The 18,295-nt window shown below is 35.3% G+C and overlaps 1 protein-coding gene across 1 annotated transcript in view; it reads left to right on the forward strand.

Annotated features, from left to right (window-relative positions):
- LOC149933780 (uncharacterized) overlaps window positions 1-18,295 on the forward strand; it is a 72,988-nt gene that overhangs the window by 18,931 nt on the left and 35,762 nt on the right. The window contains exons 6-8 of the mRNA XM_090157418.1: window positions 4,720-4,842; window positions 6,458-6,514; window positions 10,557-10,667. Of these exons, the coding sequence (XP_090013544.1) occupies window positions 4,720-4,842; window positions 6,458-6,514; window positions 10,557-10,667 (291 nt within the window). The remainder of the gene's footprint in view (window positions 1-4,719; window positions 4,843-6,457; window positions 6,515-10,556; window positions 10,668-18,295) is intronic.

The raw sequence follows: 18,295 nt of genomic DNA on the forward strand, positions 1-18,295 counted from the left end.
AAGTTACCAAATTGATTGAAATCGTGAATTGCTCGTCTTACTGTATTTACAGATGGTGCTCCATTTGGATGTCTTTCTGCGAAGATTTCAGTCACTCTTCTAAGGTTTTGCGCTGCTTCTCCATAGTAAATGGCAACTATCTCGGTACGCTCAGCTACTGAATAACGAGGCATTGTTCGAAATATTATCAAACACTGATAATAATCTCCCAAAGTTTTCCTTTAAATACCCAATGCATGTTTAGGATTGACCTATAGCTTCGTGTTTTTTAAATCCGGTCGTTTTTTTAACCAAAGTTTCAACTGGATTAGGTAATTCGGTTTCAATTATCGTTTCAAACAATCGTAATTTGGCTTCACCAACTTGTAAATTTTTCAAGCTCGAATTTTCACTGATAAATAAATTGTTTTTCGTCGAGTGAACAATTTTTAAGGGTTTTCGATGACGGCCTACAACTTTATAATAGAAATTTTTTATCTCGCACCTAGTGGTCGAAAAATAATTTTTCAAAATTGGTGAAAAACATTACCGAAAACGCTCAAATTTCTCAAACTGATGTCCCCCGGTATAGAGAATTGACCTTCCAAATTTGAAATCGGTACTATAAATAGTTTTTGAAAAAAAAACACTTTTCCGAGCAAAAAAAAAGACCCTGTATACGAAAAGTTAAGTTAGAAGAGACCACTTATGGACTGTGAGAAGGATTATAAAATACGCGAAAAAGTAGATTAGTCCATAATTAAAAGGGATAATATATCTAAATCCTAATTACATAAGATCATCATTTAAGGAAAACGCTCAACTTACCCATTTTTGTAGCACCATTTAGTATCGGCCAAAAGAAAATGACTTTATCTTTCTTTATTAATAAGGATTAATTAATTAATTATTATCTATTCTTAATAATTTATTTTATCATAAATAGCAATTTGTTTTGGTAGATTTCTAAAACGCACCAAAATGCTTCGAGTTTTCTGAAATTTACCAATTCAATTGAAGTTACCTAAAATTAAGAGAAGCCTTCTTCCAGGGGCTTGTAGGCCACACTATGAAGCTATTTGGCGCTCTTTTAACTCATCGTAGGGAAATGGGGAAAACAGAGGCATATTTCTCAACTCACCCCCTACAATTTTTGCATACATTTTTGAAACACCCTGTATAGTGTAAGCATTTCTTTTTATTCCAATGTAACACTTTTGAATACGCTAATTGCATATTAATTATCTAAATTGCTCTAGACAACGCATAATTATTTTTTAAATGTTACATATTGACATAATTTCCTCCGCGAAACAACGAACGTGGTAAAATCAAGTAAACATAGATTGTTAATATTAAACAACTTTTCTGAATTTAAGGTAATATTTTCCTTTACATCTCGATGTTCATTAAGGTCCTGGTAGACGACTATTTGTTGGTACGGCTGCGACATCCAGATAAGAGGGATGACTTTGACAAAAATTGAGAGTAACACAATGCCGATGGACATCAGTAATTTACTTATTAAGGACATAATTAATTAATTAAGGACAATCATCACTTTTTTATTAAGGAAATTCATATCTTTTTTATTATGTACATTAATAACGTTCTTATTAAGGACCTAAATAGTTTTCTTCTTAAGGACAGTATTAATTACTAAAATACTGAATTATAATTGAAGATATTTATTACTTACTAATTATTGTACTAGTTAACGAAGTATTTTATCAAATAACTAATAAAGCAAATGAGCAATTTCCTAAATAAAGAAATGATAAAAATTGAGATAATTATCTATTGGGTTTTTTAAATTACGAATTTAGAAATTTACGAAAAGTAAAAATTCAAACAATTAAATATTTTTCAAATAGTCAACAAATAATTTTTTAAAAATTGCTAGATTTATAGTTTTGGAAGATTAAAAGTGACGTTTGTTTTGTTAATAACTTGATCACTCTCTCGTTATAATTAATCGCTAATTTACCATTTTCCAAATTGAAATTGTTTTAAGAAGTATTTACTAATGGGGTCAGCACTTTCGACTTGCAGCAAGAGGAGCCGCATTTGATCCAAGCTTGTGGCACTTGATGAAAACTCTTCCCGCTAGTTAAAGTGGTTACCCCTAGCATTAAATATTTGTTGAGATTAAAGAGCAACGCAAGTGCCCATGCAGGGGGTAAATTATCTAATTGATAAAACGAACGACTGCACCTGCGCTATCTGTCATAGCCTTTACCTCTGTAAAAATGAGAACCATATTTGCCGAATTTATTTTGTATAAATGCGCCTTTCGAGGTTCTTGAGCGATAGCAAAATCCATGAATTCCGAGGAAAGTGAAGTTATCGAGGTTACCAAAAATCGGATCCTTCATATAAAAAATATAATAAAACAAAGATAAATATTCTGACGGGTTATAATGATTTGGAAATTGTTTAGGGAGACGGGATATAGGGGTAAGCGTGTGAGGTTTCGGCAGAGATATACCGCGTCCAAGGCGGTTTCAACCTCCATAATTGAAAAATAATTTTTTCGAAAAACATGGTTGAATCTAAAATATCAACGTCAAACACTCGAAAACTAACGCAGTTCTTTTCTCCATAATAAATAAATTAAGCTAAGCCTAAAATCCTAGGTTCGTGGGTGTTGAGCTAATACATTAGCACCACGTGGCTACACCTAGGAGAATAAGGGTAAAGTTTCCGCGCGGTATAATTTATAAAATCCTCCTTGGAAAACCAACTTACGACTTGTAGAAGAAAACATAGTTCCAAATCAAGGCATGCCTTACATGGCCACTTGCGTCGCCCTGTAACGGTATTAGTTAGTGTAGGTAACTGTTGGCTCGAGCGACTGAAGGGCTTGTCACAATATAGCCTGGCCATCAGAAATAATGGTAATAAAAGTCGCTAGCTGATATAGACGTATCGTGGTGCCTTGACTTAGCTATATTTTTCTTTTCGTAGGAATGCCCAAAATGGGTGATCATTAGTAAATGACGGTATCGTAACTAACAATGGTCAAAAATAAATAAATAAAAGTACGACGGATACTTCATGGTTTAAATTTTCATATTTATTAAAATTAGCAAGCATTCAGGTTAGAAACCCCTTGTTAAGCGAAGTGACGCGGTTGCGATTTAAATCCGGCCCTAACATCATGTTAGTAACATTTGCCAAGATTGCCTACGCATAAAGGCCGGCACTGATATAATAATAATATAAATAATAATCAGCTAGGCTAATACCCTTGGCACCACCTTAAGCCCAAGTCATCTAGCGATTTTTAATGCCTTAACCAGGTGGTCGGGCTACAATGCGTAGGAGGGTAGGCCTTTATCTCATTGGTTTTTCTAAAGTTGACGCACAAGCCAGTGACATTTTTCCCTCCCCACTCTTACTGGGTGCCAAAATAGAGTCTCGACATCGGACATAGTCATTGTCCCAAAGTACAAAAAAACATTGTGGCTTCTGGAGAACGTTTATGAAATAACACAATTTTGGAAAATGCATGGACTATTTTTATGTTTGCGCTCGATGACTAGAAGCTATTTACCACCGAAATGAATCTAGGTGGCGTAACGACGCTAGGTTCTCCGAGGCAGCGCCTATGATCCAGCGTTTGCTACAGACAAATTAAAAATTTACCACCGAAACGAATCTAGGTGGCGTAACGACGCTAGGTTCTCCGAGGCAGCGCCTATGATCCAGCGTTTGCTACAGACAAATTAAAAAGTCAGAAGAACGTTTTATCTTAAATTAACTTATCAAAATATAAACAAACGATGGAAAAATTATATGAAAATGCAAGTATCATTATTTATAAAGTTAAATTTACGAATAACGATGAATAAGAACTAATAGTGTGTACCTTTGCCACTGCCTAACTAGGTTTCCATAGCCAACTAAATGAGTCATAGCTATAGTTTTCGGTCGCGAATATGTGCGCCTTTTTTATCACAAATCGGATTCTACCAGTCTGTCGCGTTTAAGAGAAAGGTCAATTGCACTCGGTTACAGTATATAATTCGTTTAATAAATTTAGGTTTTAACTTTGCTTGATCATACCAATGTTTGCTGTGTGCCTCTCCAGAACTATTTTTCTTAAAGGTAACCTGCCTATAAGTTCACTATTTATGAAGTCGAAAGTGCCTAAGTTATGAATAAATAGTCGGGATCGTTTTTCGATAATCGTTGTCAAATTGTATTGTATTAGCCTAGCGGATTATTATTATTATCTATCGGAAAAGATAGGCATATCATGTGTCAGAATTTATAGCCCAGTGTACCGGTACTGTTACAACCACACAACCGGAGGTCTATCATCATAACGTCACTCCGCACACAGCTATCCTAATTATTTCGACTAAATGCTCTTTGTGAATCATCCATTTAATCGATTTAAAATTGACTTAATTCACTTAACTTTGATTAATTGCATTTAAGAGATTAAATTCATACAACTATTATTTAATCCACTTAACATGAATGAATAAATCCATTTAAAATGAAATAATTCTTTCAAAAATTATTTAATTAATTTAAATTGTTTAATTTATATAGCCATGATGTAATCCATTTAAAATTATTTAATTTTTTTAATAATTATTATAATATCAGGACCAAGAATCTCGAGTTCAGATGAAGGGTACAATTAATACATGAAAATTAGTGGCCAAAAATAGAAAATTTATAAATGGAACTTTTATTTAATTTACACAATTTACTATGTTCGTACAGGTGTCAGAAAACCAGTTGAACATCGAGAGGGGGACAACCTTTCGTGGGACGATTCCAGCAGCAACAGCAACGTCGATGGAACCGCCTCGAAAGAAGCCCCAAAGAACCACCCTGCTCGAGCTCGTGAGTTAAAGAAGTGAATCTTCCATATCACAGACGCCAATGGCGAAATGCTTTTCATAGTCGTAGGCACAGTATTTAACGTTAACCAATTTGAATGAAAATAGTAAATAGATCTGTTACAGGGTGTCTCTTTTGGCTCTGACTGGGCATTTTTCTCAGAGTTAGAGTTGTGTCTAGTATGGGAAGACAAATAATTAAAATTTTAAGAAAAATTGGAACATTTTTCACGTTTTTGAACAATCTATTTTTTGGCGGGAAGGTGTTAGACAAAATTTTCCAATGAAATCATTGTCGATAATGTACAAAGAAAAAAATTCTATAAAAAAGCCAATTTTTCATGATTATACGAGGTGATGAAAAAAACAAGCTCTCCATATAGGGCAATTTGCCAGTATTGTGAGCAAATTTAAAAAATGTCCTAAAATAGGTTCATTTTAAAGTTTATTCGTACAATAATATCAGAACATTTATATATAAGGTTCAATGATATCTCCGTTGGCCATGATGCATGTTTCGGCACGATAGAGCATCTCTCGATACGAGCCAGTGATCATATCAGGAATGAGAAGTGCCAAGGCTGCAATAATTCGTTGTCGTAAAGCATCTATGATCGCCACGGGCGTCTCGTAAACACTTTCTTTGATGCAACCCCATAAGTGAAAGTCCATCGACCTTAGGTCTGGAGACCTCGGAGGCCATCGAACCGTTCGAACGGAACCGTTTCTACCAATCCAACGCTGAGGGAACTCGTTGTTAAGATGCTCCACAACACATCGATGTTGATGGGGTGGTGAACCGTCTTGTTGGTAACATATGTGTCTGTAAGTATCCAGCAGAATGTCGTCTAACGCGTCTGGTACTTGGTTCTGCAAGAGTGCCAAGTAATTTGGTTCATTAAGACGATTCGGAAGGAAAAACTCCTGACAACTCTATCTCCGACCAAACCCGCTCAAACATTCAGTTGAAATTGTTGTTGATGATGGTAAGGGAAAACCCAGTGAGGATTTTCATAACTCCACATGTGATTGTTTTGGCACCAAAAGATGAGTGATTAATTTTGGGTCATCATCAGATATGTTAATTAGCCAGTTGCAGAAATCATATCATATTTGCGCACTTAACTGCCTATTGCCCCATAGGGACAACTTTTTACCATCACCTCGTATCTTCGTGAAAAATTGGTCTTTTTCAATGGAATATTTACTTTGTACATTTCTGACAGTTCTCTACAACTTTCTCATTGGAATTTTTGTCAAGCACCTTCGCGCCAAAAAGTAAATTTTTCAAAAAAGTGAAAATTTGTATTTTCAGCGTTTCCATACTACGCATAATTCCTAAAAATTTCGTAACTCTAACTCTTGTAGTTTTTTGATAAAAATGCTCAGTCAGAGCAAAAAAAGAGAGCCTATATATTTGAAATATACATATAAAATGTTAGGGATATATTCCACTGATTTATGTAATTAATTTTGAATATCGTCGTGGCATAATTTTCTTCAATGATGCGACCGATATTCATTCACTTAAGAGTTGGTTACTGAAGACAATCTAGTATAATGCTTAGTTGTTGAAAGACCTCAGTAACGTGTTATTAATTTTTCATGTTAAAATGTAGAGATTAAGAGCATTAGTTCTGCTTCTCAGGATAATGCAGCGTTGGAGAAAGTTTCAGGTAAAATATGAAGATATATCAAGAATTAACCATTATAGTGGGAGCGCATGGTAAGAAATTGTTCGGAATCATCATACAGCTCTGAAAATTGATACACACGTACCCCAAACTATACTACGAAATAGTGTCAAATGTTTGTACAAAAATCCTATTGGTTCTGTTTTTATAAGCAATTTAACCAATTGAACATTGTTTTGGAATTGACGTTAAGCAATTTAACCAATTGATACCGAGATCGTGGTAAAGTGAGATTTATGAGGGATATCAAATCTTATTATTTAAGACACACTGTATCTCGACAACCCATTGCCAAATATTTAGAAAAAAGCTTCTAACTCCGGTGGTAAAGGGAATCAAAATATTGTTTTGTGTGGAACGATACTTCGTATGGTAATACCTTAAACTAGATATAGACCCACTTCCAAATTTTTTCGGCGTTTTTTTAAATAATTTCTTGGTTTTTGCTTACGCTAGTTCATGAAAAATTTTTTAAAAATTAAAACCAAGATTCAGAGTTTTCAGATGTTTACTATTCCATATTTCCATGGCAACGACTCTTAGATCCAATTCCGTGGTTTTCAAATCAAGACTTGGCATTATGACGTAGGCAATACGTCACCCATGCTTTTTCCCCATTGGAAAAAAGCATACCAGTATGGCAGCCATAGCTCGCAAATTAACGTGCCCGGTTTGTATGGAACTCGTAATGGTTTTTCGCTAGTGGTATCTTAATTTGTAAAACGTAAAAGTTAATCAAATTTGAGTTTTATAAGTTATTAATTTATTTTTGAACAATTACATCTGTAATGGCTTCAAAGGATAGCGATATAGATTGGGAATGATGTCTACTATGCCAGAAAGATTCAAAAGAATGACTAGAATGTCCTTCGAAACGAACAGATTTTATGTGGGAAATTTAGATTTTATAAATTTTTAAATTATTTTTGTACAACAGTCGTGTATTAAATCAAATTTCTGTTAACTTATAAAAATAACAAAGGGTTTTATTTTTTTTAGCAATTTCTCTAATTTTTAGAAAGTATTCTAAAACTAATTTTATTATCATATAGAATTTGTTAGTATGCGTTAAAACGCAATTTAAACTTAAAACTCCGAAAATTTGGAGGTGGATCTATAAATCTCAAACTAACACGACCTCGGTATCCATTCATAGTGTTTGGGAATTGACGTTTTGGGGACAAATTTAAATGTTATTATATATTTTAATATAATTTTGTGTGTAGAAAATCGAAAATATGCGTCATTTTCTGTAATTGACACCAGGGTCCAAACCTTTTTTTCAGGAGTTTAAGAAATTCTTTTTACACTATATGTTTAAGATTGTCCTAGACATTACTTTAAAATTTGGAAAGTATCTATTAAACACAATTGCTGAAAATTTAATACAAAGCACCAAATGTGATGAAAATATGGCATTTTCAAATGTTTTTTATTTAAAAGAGTGAAGGTGGCTGCAAGACGCCTTAGAATATTCTCATAGATAATTTTCCGAAGAAAACCATACAACATTTCTGACGAATGAATGTCATTAAGATTTGTAGATACAGCAACGTTTATAGCAACCAAAAAATCATATTTTTATCACTGTTAATATTGCGTCTTTGATCATTTTGTTTTCTTTTAATAAACACAATGTGGGATGAAAATATATAACTTTTTCCACTGTTATTTGTTTTTATTCAAAGATGCTAAAACGTAATATTTGTAAACCTTCGGCGGGGATTTCGAATTTGACCTCTTTACGGTTTAATTAATAAGCATACCTGTGCGTCTTCATATAAATTGAGTTTAGTTGAAATATGTTTCAAAGGAGATATTAAATATTAGATGCATACCGATTTAATTCAACACCAATATAACGTATTTTGAGTTTTACGCCTGATTACCATCATAAAAGTTGCACATTTCATGGTTCAAATTTCTGCAGTACCTATTCTTAATCTACCCTGTATTCGCGAAGCGAATTTATGTGAAGTATATTTTATGGTATATGCCTATTAGCGCAGTTCCCGTTAGCGCGGTATCTAAATAGCGCAGATTCATATTTCTGAATTCGCAGATACCCTCTGAAAAACGTAAATATTGCATATTTAGCCATTTTTCTTAAAGCAGTTTTTTTTTGGGTTTAGCATCTATTTGAACTGTTAGCGTACGATTATAGTTCTGTTGTGCTGTAAATACCAATAATTTTCTTCTTTTTCTACGGGAAAATACTGTTCTTGGATTTATTCTCTAGTGAATATGTTACCAGTCGAACAGCAATGTAATCGTAGTTTCTCGGCTTTTCAGCTACGATGAACATGTAGTATCTGTTATCCTGAGAATACGTTTTTCGGTTCAAAGAAATGAATGCAGCTTGCATTAGATCCACTTTCCTCGTGGAGAAGCTTGTAGGTTAGGTTAGGTTGGGCTATGGTGAGATCCCCATGTTTTCCCGTTAGTGCTTTCAACCCAGTTGTTGAGATTGGGCTTGCAAAAAACCATATTTGTATAGAGGGATTGAAATCTGAAATGTGTTTGACTCTTTGTTCCTTTATACGGAACTGTGCAAATGGGAAACCGCGCAAACGGAAATTGCGCTAATTTTATAACATACTTTATAAACTATCATCTTCATTATTTTTTTCATGGTCAGTACAAACAATATCATAATAGAGTTTGTTTGCAAAGATTAAGGTAAGACGTGCAGGAACCCTTATCAATTAAACCGTACATCGGTGAAATTCGTAATCACAGTGGAAAAAGTTATATATTTTCATCCTACGTTGTGTTTATTTGTAGCATAAAAGAAAACAAGATGATCAAAGACACAATACAAATAGTGATAAAAATATATAATTTTTTGGATGTTATAAACGTTGCTGTATTTACAAAACTTAACGACATCCATCGATCGGAAATTTTGGCATGGTTTCTGCGACACATTATCTACGATAATATTCTAAAATGTCTTGCAGCCACCTCCACTCTCTTAAAGAAAACCGTTTGAAAATGCCATATTTTGATTAAATTTGGACCTTTATATTAAATTTTCAGCAGTCGCCTTTATTAAAGACTTACATGTATCTTATACAAATATTGCAACAATAATCCCTTAAAAACCCCGCAAAGAAAACGTTTGACCCCCTGGTGTCACTAAGGGAAAAATTATTCATATTTTCAGTTTCTACATACGAAATTTTATTTAAATATATAATAACATGTTATATTTCATAGATATTTTTTTGTTCCTAAAACATCAATTCCAAAACTCTGTGCAATTGGTTAAATTCCTTATAAAAACCGAACCAATTAGAATTTAGTAAAACTATTTTTGGCTATTTTATAGTATGGTTCAGGGTATATGTGTATCAATTTTCAGAGCTGTATGACAACTCCGAACAATTAGAGTGTTTTTATTTACCATACGCTCCCACGTTTAGGGATGATAACTTTATTGATACGATTTTTAGTGTTGCACCCAATTGCTCAGAATCTTTTCCCCACAAAATGAATTAAAATTGGTTTATCATATGTTCACTTAAAGTGACGTCATCCTAGGCGATTGAAGAGCACTCTAGTGTCGTTTTTCCTTCTCTTGCTGGGGAAAATTAGAGCAGCGGATTGTCTAAATATAGTCATTATCTCTAATATTAAATAAATACATTCTAGGCGATATCTTTCACCATAAATCGTTATTAGTTTCGTAATTTTCACACTTTCTTTTTACTGAGAACTATTCACAACAGAGACATTCAAGTCGACTTAGTCGCTGTTGTCTGTTCTTTCGCTTTTGCGTCTCACGATGCTTTTGACAGTGCCCCGCTAGAGGGCGATTTTTCTCCCGTAACGACGTCAGTCCGTGGATAGCTTTCAGTTAAATATTTCACAAATATACATTGTATATTAAGTATATTTAAGACGTATGCTTTCACTTCTCGCGTCTGAGATATAAAGCCGTAGATTAATTGAATTAAAACCAATAAATGTTTTCATAAAAAATATTTGATTTAAATCCAATTGATTTTATATACATTTGTAGGTTTGAAAAAACGAACCGAGAATGAAGGTCCGGACAACATTTCGTGGAATGATTCAAGCAGCAACGATGATTTGCCCATCGCGAAGAAAACTCCAACAAATCAAATCAACCGTAAGTTTGAATATAAAACATCGAAAGTAACATAATAGTATTACTGACAACTCATCGCGGGTTATTACTAGTCTTTGGAATTGCGAAACAAGCATTAAGAAAGCGGTTCATTTGACCGGGGTCCATGCAGTTTGAAAGGATAATCCCGGGTATATGCCCGAAAACGTTAATTTATCTCTAATAATAACGGTTCTTATGAAGCCTTAATTATTATTTAACTAGAGTCAGATACCCCAACTCTGAACACTTTTTACAAACCCTAGTGAAAAATGAAAGGGTGATGTCAAGAAGTATTCTTCGGAAATTCTCACAACTTAACAGCTTTCTAAGTTAAACATATTTTTAGCATACTCAACTTTTTGAAAGGCACTATTAGCAGCTAACTCTAAACACCCACTATTGGCGGCTAGTTCTGTACAAATTGGGGTAACTCTGAACACCACTTCTAACTATGAACATCCGTGTGTAACTCTGGAAAATGAAAAACGATTATATCTCTAAGCCTATTTTTTGTTGGCCTACCGAAATTGTATGCCTAGGTAGGTACATATCTATCCTAATTTCAAAAGTAAAAAAAAAACTTTTCTGTTTTAAATAAATATAAAAATTATATAGAAAATCTCCAGAAACATTTATTACTTAAAGAAATGCTTGGGGTAACTACCCCAACATTTATTACGTAAAGAAATGCTTGGGGTAACTACCCCAACATCTCATTATTTATTTAAGGGGGGATAAATTTTGAGCGATTAGTTACCGATTTTTTGGTTTTAGCAATAGGGTCATTAAGGTTCTTAAGGCCTTGTGAAATGGGTTCTGAAACACCCAAGAAACAAAATCTGTTGATTTGTTTTTCTTTTTCTTAGAAGTTTGGTCGACTTTGTCGTACTTTTTAGTTTCAGCATTTTGCTTTTCTTTTTCGGTTCCTTAGCTTCTGTTTGTTGTTCTCGAGTGTTATCACTAAGTTCTGTGCTAGAATCTTCGTTCATCTCTGATATATTTGCGCCTTCAATAAGATTTCAAATTCTGGAAATAGATCAAAGGAATTTTCACCTTCGTCGAACGAAATGGACGGATTCAATTTAGTTTCGTTGATATCGTACCTATTACAAGGATAAATATAACTGGAACGGAAACCGTTGATAATGATTTGTTTCCATTTAAAATTTATGAACAGCTTTCTACCAGTTTGATTTTGTGGACTTAAAAACTGAAACGTCAAACGTTTGAACGTGTGAGATTCGTGCGGGGATAAGCAAGATATTTGAACTTGATTCTCCTCACAAAGACGACTTATTTCAATGTCGATATGACTGGTATGCCCATCCTAAAGTAAAACCACGGGCCTAGCTGGAGAAAGAGTTTGTTTAAAATGGTTCTCTAACTAGCCATAAAATATCTTAGTTGTCATCCAACCCGATTGCTTGTCGCTAACCGTGCTCCTTTAACACCATTTTCTAAAGGGGCGAATGTCAACCGTGTGGCGCTGTACGATTGGAATGGTGGGACAAAGTTTCCCCTACGTGTAACAGCACAGATAACAGTTATTTGAGATTTCTTATTGCCAGTGATATGTAAAACATTCTTTTTTATTGAAGAAGACCGAATCCTACTTGTTCTTGGGCAAAGGGCAAAACCAGACTCGTCACAGTTCCATTTACGGTCACCACAACCTTGAAATTTTTTCAAATCTCTAAAAATTTGTGATATCCCTCAAACCAAGCATTCATAGCAGATGGAGTGCAGGCTTTGGCTCGATCGATTTGCAAGGGTTCGGGGGTTTTGAGCTTAGTTTCGGGGTTTCTTTTCAAGAAATAGATCCACCAAGTGGTTCCATTTTTGAATCGATTAGGTCTTTTTCTTTAGCAGCCATCATTATGACTTGGTTTAAGATTTGATATTTAGACAGTCGATAACCAATCTTACTCATTTTGATGGCCAAGTATGCTGTATGCCCAATCTTTTTCTACGTCAACAGATAAATCAGTTTAACGTACTGGGAACGTGCAGATATCGTATTTTCAATGAAGTACATGCAGCTTTTTCGTTTATTTTTCACATCCTGCATAGCTTGAATACGATAGGCGTGATTCCATACCTTCTAGGGTATTTATAACTATATTTTTAATTATCAACAATATAATAATCTAAAATATAAATACCAAACTTTTCGGCTTGTTAGTTGGTTAATAAAGACCTTAAACAATAAGCCTTGGAAAACTACATCTCAATCTAGACTTAAATACCTAGGTATGTCTATTATACAGGGTGTTTTATGAAGTTGTAGGGGGTGAGTTGAGAAGTATGCCTGTTTTTTCCCCTATTTCCTACGATGAGTTAAAAGAGCGCCAGATAGCTTCAAAGTGGTGCCTACTATCCCCTGGAAGTAGGCTGCAACAAGCGCAAAACCAAGCAGCAGGGAAATGCTAACATTAAGGTTTGGGTTCGTGTGATAGGTAAAAAGGGTTTGTAAACAAATCGAGGTAACCAGCGAATAAAAAGTAAACGTAAACAGTATTTAAATTCCCTGCTGCTAGTAGGCCACACTTTGAAGCTCTCTGGCTATGGAACGCCAAAAGTGTCACAAGCAACACTTTTTAGTTACCTCCTTAAAAAATATCATGCCTTTATCCCCTCCTCCGACAAATTGAACAGGTCCAAAACTTTCTGACTAGTTAAAAACCAGCGTTGCCAGATTCCGAAAGCCCGATTACCGTACAGAGCTACGATATGGATCGTATTTTCAAAATTGGGATCGTACGGCTCCTCAACCCCCCCCCCCCCCTATTAATGAAAACTCCCCGAAAATAGGCACACATTTTTTGTGACCAGGAATTTTGCTTTTAAATTTATATAAAAAGATTTAAAAATAAATACATTTTATGATGTCCGGTGTAAGGAAACGTATGTAAATAATAGACCAATGGTTTTATTAATTTTATTATAGACCAATATTTTTATTACTTTTATTATAGACCAATGGATTTAATAGTTTTATTATAGACCAATAGTTTTCGTAGTTTTGTTATAGACCAATAGTTTTAGTAGTTTTGTTATAGACCAATGGTTTATTAGTTTTATTATAGACCAATGGCTTTATTAGTTTTGTCAGCAAACTATATAGGTATACACCATAGAAATCAGAAAGGTCCGAGAACGATTTTTGCAATGGTATTCCACGCGCCGATTTGAAACTGGGGTATTAGTCAGTAACGCCGTCTTTTAACAATATCCTTTATTCGTAACGAAGGTAGACCTTTTTAGTTAAATTAGCGGGAGAGGCCGTCACCGGCGGATTCCGCCAAGTTTAAGTAAAGCCAAACTTACGTTTCTAATCGGCCGGCATTGTGACATTATTTGCCTCTAAATCGAGAAGTGAAGACAGGCTTCCGTTTAAATTAGCGACGACTACAGGGCTACCTTTCGCGAGCTGCACTTACTCTGATCCCTGGTACTAGGCTGTGCCTGAATTGCCCTAATTCAGCGTAGAAGTCGGAGCTCTGCTGATATATTACTAAATAAAAGCTCTTAACAAGCGTTGACTAAATATGCCTAGGCGGAAATACTGCCCTGAATCTCGGATCGTACTTTGGATCGTATTTTATCTCGGGATCGTATTATAGACGTACGATCCCGCCTTCGGATTGTATATCGTACCGACCGTCTAAATATCGTACAAATACGATCCAGATCGTACATCTGGCAACTCTGTTAAAAACTGTAGTCGAGTACGCCAAAGGTGTCTCAATTCCCGAATAAAACTCTAACGCGAGCCAAAAGTGTCGCAATACAACAGTTTCCGACTAGTCGAAACTTTAATACACTTCCAAAATACGAGTCACGTCAAGAATTCGGCACTAGTTCGGAAATGTGTCACTTCAAAACGTTTTATACTAGTCTCGAAATGTCGCGACTAAATCTGCGATGCCCTTCGAGCAATCACAGTAGTGAAAATTCAAACTACCCAATCGCGAGTGATGTAAATTTCGGTCGCTTAGCTCGCCAAAAGTGTCTCAATACAACAGTTTTCGACTGGTCGAAACTTTTATACAAGTCCAAAATACGAGTCACGTCAAGAATTCGGCACTTTTTCGGAAATGCGTCGCTTAAAAACGTTTTTTACTAGTCTCGAAACGTCACGACTAAATCTGCGATGCCTTTCAACCAATCACAATGGTGGAAATTCAAACTACCCAATCGCGAGTGATGTAAGATTTTCGCGAGTGATGTAAATTTGTGTCGCTTAGCTCGCCAAAAGTATCACAATACAACGGAACGAGACATGTCAAAAACGTTTTCACTAGGCTCGATCTCAACGATTAAATCTGCGATGGATGTATTGTTTCTTTATTATTTCCGTTTATTATCCGATACATCTGCGACTACGTCTTCTGCTTTTACGTCAGTATATCGTTTTTGGTAGCAGACGATTCCTTTAAATTATAGAAAGAATGACATAAATAATAGAGATCGGATTGGCCACTTCATAGACAGAAAGCAGACTTGGAAATAACGGGAGTCTTGGGGCCAATGGCTCTTAAAAAAATCAGGTGGCCCTTAAAATAAATCATTCGAACGGGGGTTGCGGGCCACCGTGGCTCCCAAATTAAATAAAAAATATTTATTACAAATATCATGGACATTTCTGGAAATTAATTTTTTTTACGCCGCTTCTGAACCCCCTTGGGCCAGTGGCTCTCAATAAAATAAAGTTATGGGGGGTCGGGAGCCCGTAGGACCCCTGTTAAAAATATCACTATTTCCAAGTATGACAGAAAGGATTAAAGACGTAGGCTTCGAATGATATTGCAAAATAAACTTGGCAGTACGAGAAGGCTGCATCGGAATTGAGATTTCTTAATTTTTTTTTGAGACGGTTTCGAAACTGAAAATAGAAAGGGTGCGTCAAATCTCAGTGCGTTGTTTTTAATAACCAACGATATTTTAGCAAAAGATCCTTTCAACGTGTTAGATTTTAGAAAGCGAGCTTTATAAATAACATGTTTAAATTATTTCAACTGTGTTTTTAAGACTGGCAAAATAAATGCTGCTTTCCAATTTACGTTAGATATTTTGAAGACCGGAGATGTTTTGTGTAAAACCAAATGAGTAGAAATCTTCAAGCGATGTTTTGTACTCCGGCATTATAAGCAAATAGTATAGAAATTGCGTGAACTAGATATCACAGTTGGGATCGGCCAATGAATTGGTCGCCACAGAGGATGGCACTTCGAAGAGCTCAGGAGACGGGTCTGTACTTTGGTAATACGATTCCGTAAGTCGTAATCTTTGAATATCGAGATCTTCAAACCAATTTTACCTCACATGGAGTACCGAGGAGAAAAGTGTCTTCGGTACGGAAGTATTAGATTACTAGGTAAAGTTATACGCGCTGCCGAAGAATAACACGCCGCGAAAAGTCACTCGCGGTTGGGTAGTTTGAATTTCCACCATTGTGATTGGTTGCTACATTTCGAGACTAGTGCCGAATTCTTGACGTGACTCGTATTTTGGACGTGTATTAAAGTTTCGACTAGTCGAAAACTGTTGTATTGTGACACTTTCGGCTCGCGTTAGATTTCTATACGGGAATTGAGACACCTTTGGCGTACTCGACTACAGTTTTTAACTAGTCAGAAAGTTTTTGACATGTTCAATTTGTCGGAGGAGGGGATAAAGGCATGAGATTTTTTACGGAGGTAACTAAATTATTTCACGTGACACGTAAAGGCTAATAAAGGCTTTGTATAAATTTTGATAAACCAATAGAATGGCGTTTTTCAATAATTATGTTAATAATATTTCTGTCCAGTTACCGTTAAAAACCTCTAGTCCAATCACGATGCGTGAAGAAATTGTGTAGTCGAAACGAAAAGCACTAGTCGAAATGAAGTTTTGACATGTCTAAAATTGATTTTGACATGTAGAAATTGTGTCGAGTCAAGTAAAAACGTGACTCCTCCCCTACTACGCCCAAAGGAAGCAGCCAATTTCTAATGGTTGAATTAATAATGAGCTTAAATTGTCACTGTTTTATTGGTGGAAACGTTGCAACTTCGATGGTGAATTAAATGCCAATAAATACTAACGGAAAGCACTAGTCAAAATCTTTTGACATGTCCAAAAGTGTTGCTTATGACACTTTTAGCGTTCCATACCCTGGCGCTCTCTTAACTCATCGTAGGAAAATGAAAAAAAAAAAAACAGGCATACTTCTCAACTCACCCCCTACAACTTCTTAAAATTTTTGCATAACCTTTTGAAAAACCCTGTAGATATAGGTACCCTATATATACCTTAAATTTGTAAAGCCCGCATTTGCATCCGCAAATGTAGGCTTTGTCCCTAACAGTATTTCCCTTTACTTCTGAGAGTTATCTCGTTGTTTTGGGCCAACGCTGCTGGGGAAGGTGGGGATGACTCATCCTCGCTCGCGTCGTCCACCTTTTTAATTCTCCGAAAGTGGCGACCTCTGACCCGAAGGGTTAAGAGCGGAGTAAAGTTACCGGTGACGCTTACTATTGCACCACTGTGAGTCCGCAAATATTTCTTGGCGGACTTTCTTCTCCAGCCTATTAGGTTGGAGACCGGTAGCGTCTTCCGAGGGGCCCGCTATATAAGGGACGTCGGGACAATGGACTAACTCTCTTGGTTACGGACTCCGACCTAACCAGTCATATATTTGTATTCTCTCTTCTAGAGAAAGTTTAGTGCCATGCCTTGTAATATTTGGTAAATATATATAAATATATTATTAATAAAGAATATTTTATAGTGTAACTCTCGTACATGGTTTAGACATAAGCCGACAATTTCCAAACTTCACAAATTATATTTTAAAAGTTAAAATAATTAACAAACCGGAACTCTCCGCGTACATCATAAATATGTCTTCAGCTGTCACCATTATATCGTAACAATGCCTATAGAAATCGTCTAATTAAATACCACCACCTGTTGGAACGTCAAACAAACATTAAGACTGGCGCCAAATTCCGAATTAGTTCCAAGAATTATCTTCGTAATTTTTTGAAAGGTATTGGCGACCCCTATTTTAGGTGTTTTTTACTTATTATTAATTAAAATCAAGCGTGAAATATTTTTAAGCCAGAGTGTTCAGCTTTTGAAATTTTACATAGGTTTTTGAAAAATATTTTTAAATTAAGTGTTCATGTAATTTGATGTCAAAATAGTTGGAATTGTAGATAAAAAGCGTATCTTTACTGTTGATACAAGTTTATTTGGTACGGTTTCTCTAACGTTTCTGAAACCTAATTACTCTACGAGTTTATTTTAATTGAACGAGTTGAGGTCTGCGCTTTTTTTCACCGATAGCATTTTCGAACAATATTCTACAACTTATATATATTTCTTTGTGATTTTGCTTGATATATAAGCTTTCAAATGAGCTCTTATAGGCCGAATTTGATTGATCTTTTATTAATGTATGATTTTTTAAATGAAAAGTGTTCAGAGCTTCGCACTCTAATCATAAAGCGCGGGTCGCTCTCGTCATCCGCTAAAGATGTTTGAGAAATCGCCAACACAAAGCCCTCATATGTTAATGGATAATACAATTATGCTTATTGAAAATTAAAACCCTCTCATAAGTACAAATGGAACTTTGC

Source organism: Leiobunum rupestre, chromosome 8 (assembly GCF_980474605.1).
Source record: "Leiobunum rupestre chromosome 8, qqLeiRupe1.1.hap1, whole genome shotgun sequence".
NCBI lineage: Eukaryota > Metazoa > Arthropoda > Arachnida > Opiliones > Sclerosomatidae > Leiobunum > Leiobunum rupestre.